The following is a 16109-nucleotide window of genomic DNA, read 5'->3' on the forward strand; positions in this document are numbered from 1 at the left end:
TGCAAACCCATCCAATGAGTAAACAAATGAGAAAAGGCACAACCCTCCACCTATACCTTTTCTTTTAGTTCTACACCCATCCGTAAACACAATTTATTTGGCAGGGATATCAATTCAAGGAATTTGCTTGTTATCTTAATGTTTGTATGTTTATGCTATATTATTCTCAAAATGTTGTTGTTTTTATGCCCCGAAGGAGGGCATATAGTAATCGGACTGCCCGTCATACTTTTTTTTAAATGCTCATTACTTCTATGTCACATCAGATGTAACCTTCATATTTGGTATGCATGTGTATATGAACAAGGCCTTTCCATAGGCACACACATTTTGACCCCTTTGACCTTGACCTTGAACTTATGGTCCGCGTTAGGGTTTCAAAATTTGCGTTAGGGTTTCAAAAAATGCTCATATAAATTCTTTGTCGCTTCAGATGTAACCTTCATATTTGGTAAGCAGGCATATATGAACAAGACCTTACCATACGCACACAATGTTTGACCCCTTTGACCTTGACCTTGAGCTTAGGGTCCGCGTTTTTATTTCAAAATTAGCGTTTAGGTTTCGAAAAGATGCTCATAACTTCTATCAAAGCATTCTTCGGGGGCATATGTCATCCTATGGAGACAGCTTTTCTTTATTCAACTTTAACCATTTCTATAATTCTCAAAACATTTGAATGAAAGTACAAAACACTGTTATTCGTGCTAATGTAATCATTCTGATTCGATGAGTTATTGCCCATAGTGTTTGTATGTTTATGATCTATATTTCTCCAAATGATGGACGTTCAAATGTTTTTTTTTTCAACTTTAACCATTTCTATAATTCTGAAAACATTTGAATGAAGCTACAAAAAAATGTTATTCATGTCAATGTTAACCATTCTGATTCGATGAGTTATTGCCCTTTGATGCCAAAGGCATTATAACGTATAACCTTTTAGGTTTTTGCACTCAGCAGCCACTTATTGAATTTATATTAAAAATATAGAAGTACCAAGATGCGCATATGGTCACATATGTATATGCATACATACGTACATACGTATGTATGTACGTACGTGACGGAAAAGTAGAGCGCTCCGTCCTTTAACAGCTATTGGTCCTTTCAATGCCTATGTCAACAAATTGGCTGCCCAGTGTTTAGCTCACATAAGCACTTTAGTGCTCATGTTGATAGTTGATCGACCTGTGTCCGTCGTGAACATTTGCATTAGGAGCACTAGAGACCGCATTTCTTCTCAGATCTTCCATGAAACTTTCTCAGGACATTTGCCCAAATCATACTTCAACTGAGTTCTAAACTGGTCATGTGGGGTCGAAAACTAGGTAACTTGGTCAAACAAATAAAGACCTTGTGAATACTCTAGAAGTCACATTGACTTTGCCAAAATGTTTGTGTAAAGGATATGTCGCTTCTTGAGTTTGAAAATGGTTCTGGTCGGTTGAAAAACATGGCCGCCAGGGGGCGGGGCAGTTTTCCGGACATAGCTATAAAGTTACATTTTAAGTCACATTTTTATTTCTATCATGAAACTTGGTCAGAATATTGGTTTTATTGATATCATGGACGAGTTCGAAAATGGCCAAGATCGGTGGAAAAATAAGGCTTTCATATATGGTGTGGGGCAGTTTTCTATATATGTATAGTTTGTTTGAAACTGGTTCTGGTCCGTCAAAAAACAAAGCCACCGTGGGGTCATTTTCCATATATTTTATGCAGTAAAAGAAGCTTGTGAACACCCTTAAAGTCACTTTTTTTGCCAATCATTATGAAACTTAGTCAGAAAATTGGTATTATTGATTTTTCAGACAAGTTCGAAATAGGTACTGATAGGTGGGGCAGTTTTCTCTTTTTATTTATAATATAAACATGTGAAAACTCTAGAAGTTGCATTTTTAGCCAAATCGTCATGAACTTTGGTCAAAACTTTTGTTTCCTTGACACTTTTGAGTTGTAAAATTGTTCTGGTCAATCAGTATTAAAAACCATGTCTACCAGGGGGTCTGGTAATTTTCTATATATGCTTATATTAAATACTTTGGAAGACCTTAACCTTGAATTGAAGTCAGCCTTTGTCATATAAATGTTCTGAATTATTTAAGTTTACTCTTTTGATCTCATTTCATCAGGTGAACGACCTAGGGCCTCTTTGCTCTCTTGTTTGTGTTACTTGTTTTGTTTTTTAAGTAGATATCACTTTCTGAAATAGTCAGAAGTGGTTGGAGTAATGTCAAATAACAATTCCTCATATTAGCATTCTATATTAAGTTTGGAACAATATGCAGAACTAAAATAACATATACTTAAGTGAAACATGAACCAGTTCTAATGAAATCTTTCAAAAAGAGTAAATAATCACATGTTTTCCACTTTCTTCTTGGGCGTTGTTAGTCCTTATTTTCTTTTTTTGTTTGTTCATAAATCCATTGACACCAGCTGGAACCTACACTACTGTAGAAGTAAGCATAAGCAATTACACTACCCCACCCACTTCTGACCATTTCAGAAAGTGATATGTCCTTTACTGTGTTTGCATTTGTCTTACTTATTCTGAATAAATACTGAAGAACAGTTTGAAATTCGTTAGCGGTTATGTTGTTTTATAATTCATCTTTTTAAATTTGATAATTAGAATAAGAGATTTATAATTTAAATTATCAGCTTTTATGCGAAGATTTGAAGCTCAACTTTTGTTAAATCTGAATAAAGTTTTTATCGAATCGGATTGTAATGCTCACCATTATAGTATCTGCTTGATACTTCACTGCAGCTATTTAAGTGTTATCTTGAACGCGCTTTCCGGTCTTTTAAATGTAAGATGTTTAGTTGTATGTAGTTGAGCATGTGCATGTTTTTTGTGAGAAACTAATTTGCATAAAGCCGAATTGAATACCAAAACAAACCTACTAACATCGATGAAGCAGAAAAAAGAGCGTTTAGATTCTTATACATGTAATTACAATATCAGTCTGCATGTGCATATGTTTTTAATGGTTTGGCTAAAAGACAATATAATTTGGGATTTATTCGTGCATGAATTTAGTAAGCGCCTCCTTTTCCAATACGCAGTTTCGACTGTCTACATGTCGCACATGGCATAATTAATCCAAGTAGCCCACCGCTCGATTTCCTCGTGCGCTTCGTGAAGGCAACTCGCTTCATTGAATATTAAAGCCCAGTCAAATGATATACTTAAGCCAATCAGAATAATGTACCCAAGTAAAACATATATAGGGCACTAGTTTCAATAACACATTAAAAATCCGGTTGAATATATATATATATATATATATATATATATATATATACTCAACTCAGACCGATCTAGTCAAATGGTACGTGTATCACCACTCATATAAAACTATACCGACTCGTAAACAAATATTTCAAATTTTTGTAAATATTTTGATAAATAATGTCCGATGTGGACATAATATGGAAATAAAAGCAAACTGCAACCTTACTAGCTTTGAGAACTGTGCATGTTTTAGTATTATTGACACAGCTGAGTAGGTGATTTTAGCTTTAGTGAAAATGTTGACGGACGACGAAGAAAGACCGATCACATTAACCAGCCCTAAAATTGATCAACAAATAGCCCAATTTTGTGTCACATTTGAATAATTTTCTATTTCCTCAAAAACGATTTATTTGACCGTTCAAAAAATAAAGATCGAATTGCAGTATGAATATTTATTTTAAACATGTACTATATACATTACTATATTCATTCTTTTGCAATCTAACAATGAAATGATAAACATGATTAATCTGTTTTGCCAAGTTTGCAATGTCTGTAAATGTGTACAACAATATGAGATAATTTATTTTAGCAAAAAACAACAACAAAACGTTTAACTACTTCATGATAAATTCCAATAACAAGAATATCAATTTGGTGTTGCTTATCGACACATTGTAAATAAAACTCGAAACGAAACTTACTTGAACTAAACTAACTTAACGATTAAATTTGCAAAATATAACCACTTTTTAAGCATATATTTTTGCATATGTAATTAGGAACCATCCAATATTTCAGTCAAGGCCAAGAACAAAGAAGTCGCACGTTCAATCGATTCAGGAATTGACAGATGCTCCCGCCGCATTTCACACAAATGTTCTAGGACGGGTATGAAGTCATCTTTACATCCAAAGTGTGGTTTCTTTACAAAGTATCTCTCTTGAATACGATCAATGGTTTCCAATTCGCAAAGAAGCCGGGTTCCATACGCCTCAGGCTGGTAGTAACTTACTATCGGTATCCCATTTGGTGCTTCCACATTTCTTTGCTGCCGAATCCGAGAATTCCATAGATGGTTGAAAGAGTTCAGATCGCGTTGTATTAATGGTATGAAACAGAATCCAAGGCATTCTAAATGCACAGGACCATCAATCCGAAGCAAGCCGCTGTCTATCATATCCTTAAAATAGTTTCTCCAAAACACAGTAAAACGCATTCTTAAATTTACCTACAAACGTTCAATTCTTTGATTGCCAGTGGATCTCCCAGTGATGTAACTGTTCATTCCAGACATGTTATCCCTGTCATTAAACCCAAACGCTATCTGCATAGCCCGTACCCAAACGTTTTCTGTCCCTGCATCGCCACGAACAAGACGTGGAACGCGACCAATCCGTTTCACAAAGTAAACAAAGAAGCCCGCGATAATTCGAGGGTCATTATTCGAATAACATGCCTCCAGCCATAATATGCATCTGGAAAATCCATCAACCGCCCCGTGTATAGCAATTCCAAAAGGCTTTAGCTTATCATACCCATCAATGTGTATAGTAAAATTAGGACCTTTATTGGTATAGACTCTGCGTCGCAGGCGATGTGCAGACCTGAGAGCAACACCCTCAGGATCAATTACCTTCAATACACACCATGTTGTTTCTTGGGTTACTTTGACATTTGTGGTTGTGTTGACCAGTTTTCATATAGTTTTATAACCACATACAACCATCCCTCTTTTATATAATGAGTGAATCGCTCGTATAACGTCTAGAAGAGGAGACGACGCGTTGCGTCTTTTGAGCCCTAACCTTCGCAGTATCCATTTCAGTTGACTCAAACTGAGAGTAGTGTTGTGTAGAAAAAGCAACAATCCACATATATCCAGACGCGTATAGCCCTGTTTGTGATATCGCGAAAGCCAAACATCCCATTCTTGATTTGAAAGTACAGCTAACGAATAGTCAACATATATCAGTGCCACAAAGACACAAATCTGCAATATAAAAAAGTTGTGAGTCGTTAAACACACGTTTTGCATGTATTCGTTAAAGAAAAATATCTTAATGAATCAATCGAGATTTGAGCTCTCTAAATGCTCATAAAACTCAACGAACACATTAATATTTATTGTTTGCAAACAGTGTATGCTATTTTTACCTTTATACCAAGATTTCCTGCTGTAAAAATGGACTGTCTGAGGTCTTGCGTGTTTCAAAAGAATATACCAGAAACTAAAAATCTGTTCGACGCCGGAAGTCATGAGCCAATGTTGCAATAATGTGATGATGTCAAAATTTTACGACGACATGATATGAAAAAGGTGTCATGGCGTAAAAAATAACTCATCGTGTCGACTAAAACTATGATGGCAAGTCATATTCACAAGAGCATGACGCCATAAGTTATGTAGATTTGTCGACTTAGATCATGTCGACCAAATATATTTTCGGGAAAAGCCGGCAATATTTACGTCGAGACTTCAACTTGTTGTCGTTATGACGAGTAAAATTAAGGTGGGAAAAGCTACAAAACTATGTCGACGTACCATGTTATTTCACAGTAAATCGATATAAATTATTCCGGCATGACCACATTATTGGGGTGTACCATATACGTTTCCGTACTGAACCTATTGAATTGGCTGTCATTTTCACGTTCCTCAAACTTAAATAAAACAATATGTATACGACCCAGGAATAACGATTAGTGCTTAAAGTTTAAATATTAGAATTCCCGATTTAATAATTCTAGTTATTACAGCATACATGATTCTTATATACGTCTGGGTGTAATCATAGCATATAATTGCAGGTCCTCTGGAAAATGTGGAACTTTCAAAACAGATTTCCATAGCGGCAATTGCTGAAAAGACGCCGATAACTTCTAGCATGTGCAAAAGCCAGAACCTTGGCGAAGATGTTATTTTCTCAGCTGGTAGTGAAAAAAACGCTTGAATAAGCGACTTACTTATGACAAGGGCATACCATCTGAGAAAGCACACATAGATGACAGGGGCTGCACATATCACACGAGCTTCCATGATGACATAAGCCTCAGTAATGGCAAAGGCTGCACATATGACAAGGGCTGTAATTATGATGATAAGGGCTGCACAGGTTACAAGATCATCATTGCTTGCAAAGGCAGCATACGTGACGAGGGCTGTAGTGATGACAAGGGCTGCACATATGACAAGAACTGCAATGAGGACAATGGCTGCAATTAGAACAAGGGCCTCTCTGATGAAAAGGGCTGCACATATGACAAAGGCAACAATAGTGACAAGGGCTGCAATAATGACACATGCCTCTCTAATAAAAGGGAGGCAATGATGACAAGGGCTGCACTGACAACAGTGGCTGTAAAAACTATGAGAAGTTTCTCGCAGATGACAATATCCTAACTGCTGACGAAGGCCTTACTGATGGCAAGTGATAAAAAGGGCTGAACAGATAACAAGTGCTGCGATATTAACCGGGCTTTACTAATGACAAATGCTGCACTGATTACAAGGGCTGCACATATCACATGGGCCGCGATGCTGACAAGGGCTGCAATTATGACAAGGGAGGCAATTATGATGACAAGGGCCTCACTGAGTACAAGGGCTACACTTATGCCATTAGCTGCACTGATGACAAGGGCTGCTATGATAATGCCTTTCACGAAGGTATAAAGGTGTACTTTGAGTTGATATGCAAAACACGACTGTTCAGGTTCGATCCTTTTATTCAACTGCCCGTCAACAACAATACAAATACATATGACGTCAAATAATAATAATAATAACGCGCTAATTCGCGGCAACCGCCAATCAACGTTACGTCTAAAATCTCATATAATATTCACGACATACTGGGGGCCGCAAAATGATAAAACAGAGTTTTCACATTAGTATACGAATACGATAATCATATTAACAAAATGCTTAAATATTTAAAAAACAGTCCATCACAACAACATCATGATTGTCCATCAGTTTTGATTGGCACTTATCACTTCCGGTGGATAAAGTTTCGCTATTGGCCTTATGGTATACAATCCGTTACTGATTCGCGCTTTCGCCTCGCAAACATGCCCGTCCCTTTCGGCAACAACATCGACGACCACGGCAAGTTTCCATCGACATCTCGGGCCATCATCATGGATCTGCACCACGTCCCCGGTGTTGATCGTCTGCGTGTTGGAACCAGACACCCGGTGGTGCTCGCGGAGTGACGTAAGGTATTCAGTCTTCCAGTGTCTGTATAACTGTTGTATGAGCAGCTCACGTCGCCTTGCCATGCGGTTAAATGTAACATGATCGGCTGCAGCGACAGTATTCCCGGCATCGAATGTGACGTCATCGTGTGGCAGCGTTGTAACTCGGCGACCGTATAACAGCTGCGACGGCGTGATATGCGCGGGGTCGTTTAGATCTGTTGATGCATACGTCAATGGCCGATCGTTAAGTACAGCCTCGATTCCTGTGACGCTTGTAAGAATCGACGTAAACTTGTTCAATGCCGGTGGCGTTGATTTCAGGCAGTCGTTCAAGCTTGGTGAATCACGTGACTGACGGCAGCTACAATCGTAGACGATGCGTATGGGTGTCGTTGATGATTCTTTTTCCACTGGGTGATGAGGGATGTAGTGCACTTGTTCAGCTGACTCTTGACCAAGTGGAACCCGCTCGATGAAGCCACGTCTTTCCTGCTCTGCTATGATGTCACCATGTGCCCGAGGCACTTCCGGTTAATTGCGCAACCTCTGAATAGCCTCAACAGTTCTCTTCAAGGCTATGTTGTGGTTTGTTGGTAGAGAAGGGTGGTCTTGCTTCCATGGTAGTTTGGCATGGTACCTTCCGTTGTCGTACTCAATAGCTGTCGCTTGGTATTGCTGTAGGTACTCGACAGACTTCCGGTCAGGTTCACAAGGTGAGATACCCATGTTCTCAAGACTCCAGAAACGTTCTAATATGCTGTGTTCTGGGGCGCGCGATGCAAGTACGTTCAAGATGGGCTTATCAGCTGACGCATGAGACGTGGAGGGCATCGGACCGGACAGTAAATAACCAATCTTAGACTTGACGGCGGTCGGCCCGTTCCCTCGAACAACATGATCTTCGACAATATCCCAATAGTGGTCAGCTCCAACGAGTAATGAAATGTCAAATAACGTGTCACCTGTAACGGAATGAGCCAACTTCAATCCCCGCAGGTATGGAAGTTCCGCAGTCGATCTAAGATATCCGCATCTGATGGGAGCCGCAATAGTGGAAACGATTAGTACACTAACAGGTATCTTCTTTCTCTTCGAAACTATGTACACTGTCGTGCGTTCTAGTTGCTGTAAACTTCTGTTATTACTTCCTCCACAGGAGTTTGAAATTTTATCAATATAGCTAATCTAATGGCTAAATAATAAAAAAATATACACCTATATCGTATAAAGACTAGTCTTTATACGATATAGGGGTATATTTTTATTATTTAGCCATTAGATTAGCTATATTGATAAAATTTCAAACTCCTGTGCTTCCTCCGAATCCCGTCAGGCTAAGTGTTTCTATTCCATCACTCTCTAGTTGAAGATCGTCAGCAAGCTTTCTGGTGATAAAGGATCGCTGTTCGCCTTCGTCGACTAATATGGCGGCATCCGTTGTAGTGTGAGACGACGAAACAGGGGCAATGGCGGTCTTTAATATAACGTCTGCGTTCGACCTCTTTGTAGACGAGAAGAATACGGCGGCTTCCGGTTGCGGCGATTCAACTTCCGGTTTTCTTTGTAGCTCCTTACAGATAGAAGTGTGATGCTTCCGGTGGCAGTTTTGACAGCGTCCGTTTGACTTGCATTCTGTGATTCGGTGTTTACCAAAGCAGTTAAAACAAAGCTGTTTCTGTTTCACAACATTCATTCGGACAGCAGTGTCAGGAAAGTTTTTACATTCACAACTTTAATGTTCTTGATCACAAAATGCACATGTTCTAGAATAATTTTGCGTATTCCTTTTGCCAAACTTGTTGCTAGGAGTGTATGAAGTCTTCTTACCATTCGCACTTGCATGAAACAATGCTGTTGAGTTGTAGTCGCTAACTTCCGCCAACGCATAGGAACTTCCGGTGCCGATCTCGAGAATGTTGATTTCCTTGTTAATCGCTCGTCGCAGATCTTGCAAAAACCAGTCATTATTCTCGTTTACGCGGGCGAGATTTTTACGTATATCCATCGGCAATATTTCCAATACAACTGGCACCAATAGGCTACCGTACATATCTTGATGTTGTCCTAGCGACTCAAGACCCCGGATATACGTTTCCATGCGGTCGTTAAACCCTCTCAAACTCGCGACTGTGGAAGTTGGTGATGGCAATTTCAATAACGCTTGCATGGTTGCATGAACAATTTTGCAATGTTGACCATACCTTTCACGTAACAATTCGACTGCGCGCGTGTAATTTGCATTCGTGAGTGCAAATCCTTCAATAGTCATAGCGGCTGTACCCTCCAACTGTGCTTTCAAATAATTGAATTTCTGCACATCAGTCAAGTTGACATTGCAATGGATTGACGATTCGAATGAATCCCAGAACGATTGCCATTGTAATATATCACCGTCAAATCGTGGAAGTGTTAATTTTGGCAATTTATGAGTACTAGATGTACTTATCTCGGGCGCTGACTGGCCGCTGTTGTTTGACGAATTGGTGTTCACCCTGCGTTGGTTGTTTGGTGGTAGTGGACCGGATGCCTGCTGACTACCGGAACCGGATGCATGCGATAATAAATCGGCGGCGTCTGTGATGCCAATGTTAGGCCGCTGTAGACGCTGCTTGTATCTTCGTAGTTTGACCTCTACGTCGAAGGTATACTCTTCTGCCTCGACTATCTCCTCTGGCGCAGCGTCGGCGTCGGTGAGCGAGAGAATTTTATCATTGTGGACTAGCAGACATGCCACTTTTTCTTCTAATTTCTCGATAAGCGCTTGAAACTGAATGTCATCGTCTTCATCGCTCGCTTCTTCTATTTTACTGACGAAACGGTCAATAATATTTTTCAAACCTAGCCGCTGGCCTAGTAACTTATATATTGTCGTCGGCATTTTACTGTTTGTTCACGGCACCAATTTCACGAAGGTATAAAGGTGTACTTTGAGTTGATATGCAAAACACTACTGTTCAGGTTCGATCATTTAATTCAACTGCCCGTCAACAACAATACAAATATATATGACGTCAAATAATAATAATAATAACGCGCTAATTCGCGGCAACCGCCAATCAACGTACCGTCTAAAATCTCATATAATATTCACGACAATGCCAATGGCCTAACTATTTACAAGGGCTGCAATGATAACACGGGCTGCAATCATGATGACAAGGCCCTCACAAATGACCAGGGCTGCATTGATGTCAAGGGCTTCAAGGATGACAAGGGCTCTAATGATGACGACAAGGGCTTCACTGATGAAATGGGCAAATATGATGATGACAATGGCCTCTCTTATTATAAGGGCTGCAATGATGATGACAAGGGCTGGACTGATTACAAGGGCTGCCAAGATAACGACATTTACCTTACTGATAATTAGGGCCTCACCGATGAAAATGGCTGCAATCATGATAACAAGGGCCTCACAGTTGTCACGGGCTGCAATTATGAAGAAAAGTGCATCACTGATGACAAGGGCTTCAACAATAATGACATGAGCCTAACTGACGACACGCATTATTGCACATTATTGCACTTATTACGAGGATTGCAATGATGACAAAGGCCTCACTGATGTCAATGTCTGCAATGATGATGAAAGGTCTTCTCTGATGACAAGGGCTGCAATTATGAAGACATGAGTCACACTGAAGACAAAAGCTGCACTGATGATAATGGCTTCACTGATGACCAAGCTGCACTGATAACAAGGGCTCGCCAGATGAGAATGGCTCCACATATTTCAAGGGCTGCTGTGATGACAAGGGCTGCGCTGTTGACAAAGGCAGCACTTATTATAGGGGCTGAGCAAATTGCCAAAGGCTGCACTGAAGAACATGCCAAGAACTACAATGATGAAACGGGTTCCAATGATGAAAATAGCCTCACGCATGACATGGGCTGCACAGATGACAAGGGTATCACTGATGACAAGGGTATCACTGATCACAAGGGCTGCAATAATGATGACAATGGTCTCACTGATGACAAGGGCTGCAATAGCGATAACAATGGGCCTAATGATGAAAAGGGCTGGAATGATGATGACAAGAGCGCCAATGATAACTCGGGCTACAATGATGTTGACAAGGACATCTGTGATAACAAGGGCTACAATGATGATGCCAACGGCTTCACAGATTGCATCGACTGCACAGATGACATGGGCTGTAATGGTGATGTCAATGGCCTCATACCTGACACGAGCCTCACTGATAACATGGGCTGTACTGATAATACGGGTTGCACTGATGACAAGGACTGCACTGATGACAAGGGCTGCACTGATGACAATGGCTGCACTTATGACGAGAGCCTCAATAATAACAAGAAGTGCGCTGATGGCAATGGCCACAGTGATGACATGTGCTGCACTGCTGACAAGCGCCATGCTCATGGCAAGGGCCTCACTGATAAAAAGAGCTACGCCAATGGCAAAGCGAGTCTTGGTATGAGCTACGCTGATGACAACGGGCTTAAGGATGGCATGCTCCTGGCTGATAATAAGAACCGTTCTGATAAAAAATAACCGTCAGCAATTTAAGGAAAAAGCCATTAGTGACTTATCGAAGAAGGAGGCATTGGGCGGAGAACGGCGAATCTTAAAAACAATCCGCCAAGTATTTAGGCGATTATGTTGCATTCAAAAAACCAATAATTAACTCGGAAAAAATCTGTGTATACTTTTTTTTAAAGATTTAATCTTAAAGTAATCATGTTATTTAAATAAAGTTTAATAAACATAATTGTCTTCGTAATATGTCTGATAGTATTTAATTTAACAAATCGAATTATGTGAAATCACGTACGTGAATTTGCATTAACTGCGGAAACACAGGTTTGTACGCGAGTTATTTTTTAGCCTGCGATCTAAGAATACAAACATTCATACAACTTATTTTAAAGATTAATTCCGTCAACCCGACTGTATTTTATGGAATGAGTGATGTATTGGACGTCATCATTGATGACGTTCATTCGAACGAATGATAAAGGGGGCTAAGTTTCGTTAAGTTGGTGCATATAGTCGCGATTTGGGCGCCTTGAAAACTGGCCGAACACGTTTGCTGAAATTTGACATGTATATGGACAAGAATGCGATCTACCTGTTGGCGTAGGCGTTATACCTGGGAAAAATCAAGTTTTTTGATTAAATCACGAAAAAGTTTCGCAAGTTTGACAAAACCGGATTTACAAAATGCGGTATGTGGATATACCGAAGTCCTACCGAAATCCCCGAAATCAAAATTTGATAAAACAATGTTTCATTAGTGATTTCAGTGTAGTTCGCAACGATCTATATTAAAATACGCAGTTTTTCAATACACAATCAATATTAATGGGGATTTCGTGGGATCTCGTGGATTTCTGGGGATTTTGGTAATTACGGGAAATTCGGTATTTCTTCACACCCGTCAAAATGGTCGACTTCGTCAGAATGAACGCTTAGAAAGTATTTACAAAAAAACATCATCTCAAACGATGTAAAGTGAACGCTACTTATCTGTTTTGTACATAAGTATACGATCCATTGGAAAACACTAACATTTGACATAAAAAAACGCCAGTGGATATGGAAATCTTCATCGTTTGAAATAGCAGACGGCGTCGACCAAAGGCGAAAAGAACGCGAGAAAGTATTAACAAAATAACATAATTAAAAATGATGTCAAGTGAACGCTAATTCGCTGTTTTGTAGATAAGTATACGATCTATTGAAAACCATAACATTTGACATAAAACACCCGTGGATATGCAAATCTTCTGCGTACCAAATAGCAGACATCATGCGGCGTCTAATCTGAGTCTACGCTGTTTGCCAAGGCCGATAGTATAATGAATGGAAATGCACAAACTCAGCAACTGGCAAGCATATATGCATTAGTAGATTGTTTCGTGATTATTTAGAAACGACTACATAATTCTTTTGGTTCAGCCAGTGCAACTTAACAGAAATAAGTATAATAGTTTCTACACCTGACAACAATGTGCCAACTTTATACAAGGTAAGTTGTTTACATTATTTAAAATATTTCAAGCTTACAGTATACAACAATAAACAGCTGGTACAATGTAATGTCATCGTTTTAATTTTAATAAGCCCGTGGTTAATTACCCTTTTTAATCTTATGGTTCAATGCATCTCTAACACCTTCAATTGACATTCTCGGCTCGGGTACTACTTACCGGTACATGTACCCCGGGTACTCTTAACTTTACTTACATGTAGCCCGGGTACGGTAAAGAAACTTAAACATACCCGCAAATATTAGATTGTATCCGAGTTGTATATCTGCCAAAAATCCGATGTCGTTAAACATGCTAGCGATTAAAGTAAAACAATATTGTTTACCTTAAAGAAACTTCTCTTTAAAAAAAATCTGCATCAACATGCTTTTTAGTATGAGTGTTGAGAGGACGCCGTAGGAATAATCAAGTAATCAAGAATACGTCTCTGTTTCTGCTTTTATTTCCTTCATGTATAATGACGATAAGGATTGACGACTAACATTGACGGCAATGATAACAAGCATTGAAAACTAACACTAACGACAAGGATTGGCGACTAGATGTAACATTGACGATTCTCTACAATAAATGAAATTAACAATAAAGAATGAATAATACGATTATAGTACAACAGATCTGCTATTCGAAGTATAATATGATAGCATACACTCATTAGAATAAAAGGTTTCATAAATAACAATTTGAAACATTTTCAATAAATATCGAAATATCTTATACAATATTTATTACACAGCATGAATTATTTGTTAAAACATAATATAAATACCAAATATGGTGTTCCCCATTTAACGGACCTCGCAAACCAAAAAATATTTCTTTAAAAAAATCTATCACGGTAAAAAGTGAACGTGCGACATCGCGGAAAATATACTTGACAACGTCATACAATGACGCGACTTTAAACAATTTAAGATTTTAAATTGAATCACATTAATGATTGTAAAAATGAGTTTTGATAATACATTGTATAAATGCCATTTAACAGAAAATTGACATAAATGTAAACATAATTAATTTTTACAAAATAGCCGACAACAACCGATTTAGTGTTAAAATTCCCGGGTATGTTTTAGTATATTTACCGTACCCAGGGTACGAGCCTTACTAACTGTATTATTATTATATCTCACCGACTACCTTTACCTTGTTGTGTTTCAACCTGAAATTTATGTAAAATCCGGCTTTCTTTACTTTTATTTTTCATTCATTTGATTACGCAATTGTTGACGTATCTCGTGGAAAATTATTTGAATCTTTGGATTTTAGTGACGACAAGCTGGAAGTGTCAATTTATTTTTTACAATGAATCTAAGATGTATTTAATTTTTGTGTGTTTGTCATGCATAGTTCAGTGTTTTCCAGAAAAATTTGAGTAGCCAGTTATATGGCCGGCAACTATGCAGTAAAACCAAAGCATTTGTGACATTTACTTGATATATTTGGGAAAAGTAGCCGGCATCAAGAGTTAATGTAACCGGCAAGATCGCTAGCAGCCGGTATTTAAAGAGAACACTGATAATAGTAAACTAAATCTCTACAACGGGATTACAGCTTTGTAAAATTGTTTTTTGGGTGATAATGGTTAGTAATTCATACTAATGTTATTAAAAAATATCGGCTTTAAATTTAATTTTGAGAATGGGATGGAAGAACAGAAAATGAAGAGCATACAGGGATGGAAATAAGTGGTTTACCGTGAACCCGGGGCAAGTAGATTTTGGCCTGGGCAACTCAATTTCAAAAGTTGATAAACTTCTTTTTTTTTAAAGCTTAAAACAATTCACTGCAATAAAAATTGAAAAACAATTGATCACCATGGATCAATACTAGTTAAATAACATTCATTATTTAGGAATAGGACATGATTCAATTCAGGCTCATAATAAAACATCATGCATTGAACATGTGTTGTCAGCAAATGTATTTAATTATCTATTATTTTATTAAAAGAATGTATAATATTCACATGTTCATATTTCTGGGCTCGTTATTCTTTATCTGGGCAACCAAAATACTAAAGATGGTTGCCCACAATAGTAAACAGTTAGTTTCAATCCCTGGCATATCATTGTATCTCTATTGTTATAAGCATTGCATTAAAGTTGTGATTGAGGTTAGCCTGTTGTTTATGGTATATTTACATTTTAGCTTGACTGTTATATATGAAATATATATAGTCGAGCTATCCTACTCAACCCGGCGTCGGCGTGCGCATTGGAATGTTTGCGTGCCACCTCATATATATTTCCTATGTCCATTGACATATTGCTTTTATATTTTGCATACTTCATTACCGACATAACCCCAATCTATAAACAAGAGCAGACAACTCATTTACTGTATCAAGCATTTTAACAGAATTAGGCCCTTTTTCACTTAGAATAATATGCATATTATTGATAAATCTATGTTAAATTTTGCATATGACCTCAAATAATTTTTATTTCACTTAACATATTGCGTTCATACACCATGTATTTTGCTTATTAACCAACATGACCCCAATGTATAAACAAGAGCAGATAACTGTATCAAGCATTTTGTAACAATTATGGCCTTTTTTTCACTTAGAATAAGCATATAATTGATAAATCTATTATTAAGTTTGCGTACCACCTTTAAATTGCCATAACTTGTT

At 38.2% G+C, this 16109-nt stretch overlaps 2 protein-coding genes across 2 annotated transcripts; one reads left to right on the forward strand and one right to left on the reverse strand.

Annotated features, from left to right (window-relative positions):
- Positions 1-7222: 7222 nt before the first annotated feature.
- LOC127842080 (uncharacterized) lies at positions 7223-10328 on the reverse strand. Its single transcript, XM_052371398.1, has 4 exons — positions 9278-10328; positions 8765-9082; positions 8173-8412; positions 7223-7974 (listed from the first exon to the last, which is right to left on the reverse strand). Exons 1-4 carry the CDS (start codon positions 10326-10328, stop codon positions 7223-7225), a joined length of 2361 nt encoding a protein of 786 aa, XP_052227358.1.
- A 750-nt stretch (positions 10329-11078) lies between these two features.
- LOC127842081 (prestalk protein-like) lies at positions 11079-11969 on the forward strand. The gene has a single exon (XM_052371399.1). It carries the CDS (start codon positions 11079-11081, stop codon positions 11967-11969), a length of 891 nt encoding a protein of 296 aa, XP_052227359.1.
- The last annotated feature ends 4140 nt before the right edge of the window (positions 11970-16109 follow it).

Source organism: Dreissena polymorpha, chromosome 8, assembly GCF_020536995.1.
Source record: "Dreissena polymorpha isolate Duluth1 chromosome 8, UMN_Dpol_1.0, whole genome shotgun sequence".
Classification (NCBI taxonomy): Eukaryota; Metazoa; Mollusca; class Bivalvia; order Myida; family Dreissenidae; genus Dreissena; species Dreissena polymorpha.

Bases quoted from the DNA above. Each gene is read 5' to 3' on its own strand.
- LOC127842081 (XM_052371399.1), top strand. From the start codon at position 11,079: ATGAGTCACACTGAAGACAAAAGCTGCACTGATGATAATGGCTTCACT.
- LOC127842080 (XM_052371398.1), bottom strand. From the start codon at position 10,328: ATGCCGACGACAATATATAAGTTACTAGGCCAGCGGCTAGGTTTGAAA. The intron at 9,083-9,277 runs GTAAGAAGACTT...ACCGAATCACAG, and splicing joins GTTTCATGCAAGTGCGAATG to AATGCAAGTCAAACGGACGC. The intron at 7,975-8,172 runs GTATCTCACCTT...ATTAACCGGAAG, and splicing joins CTGGAGTCTTGAGAACATGG to TGCCTCGGGCACATGGTGAC.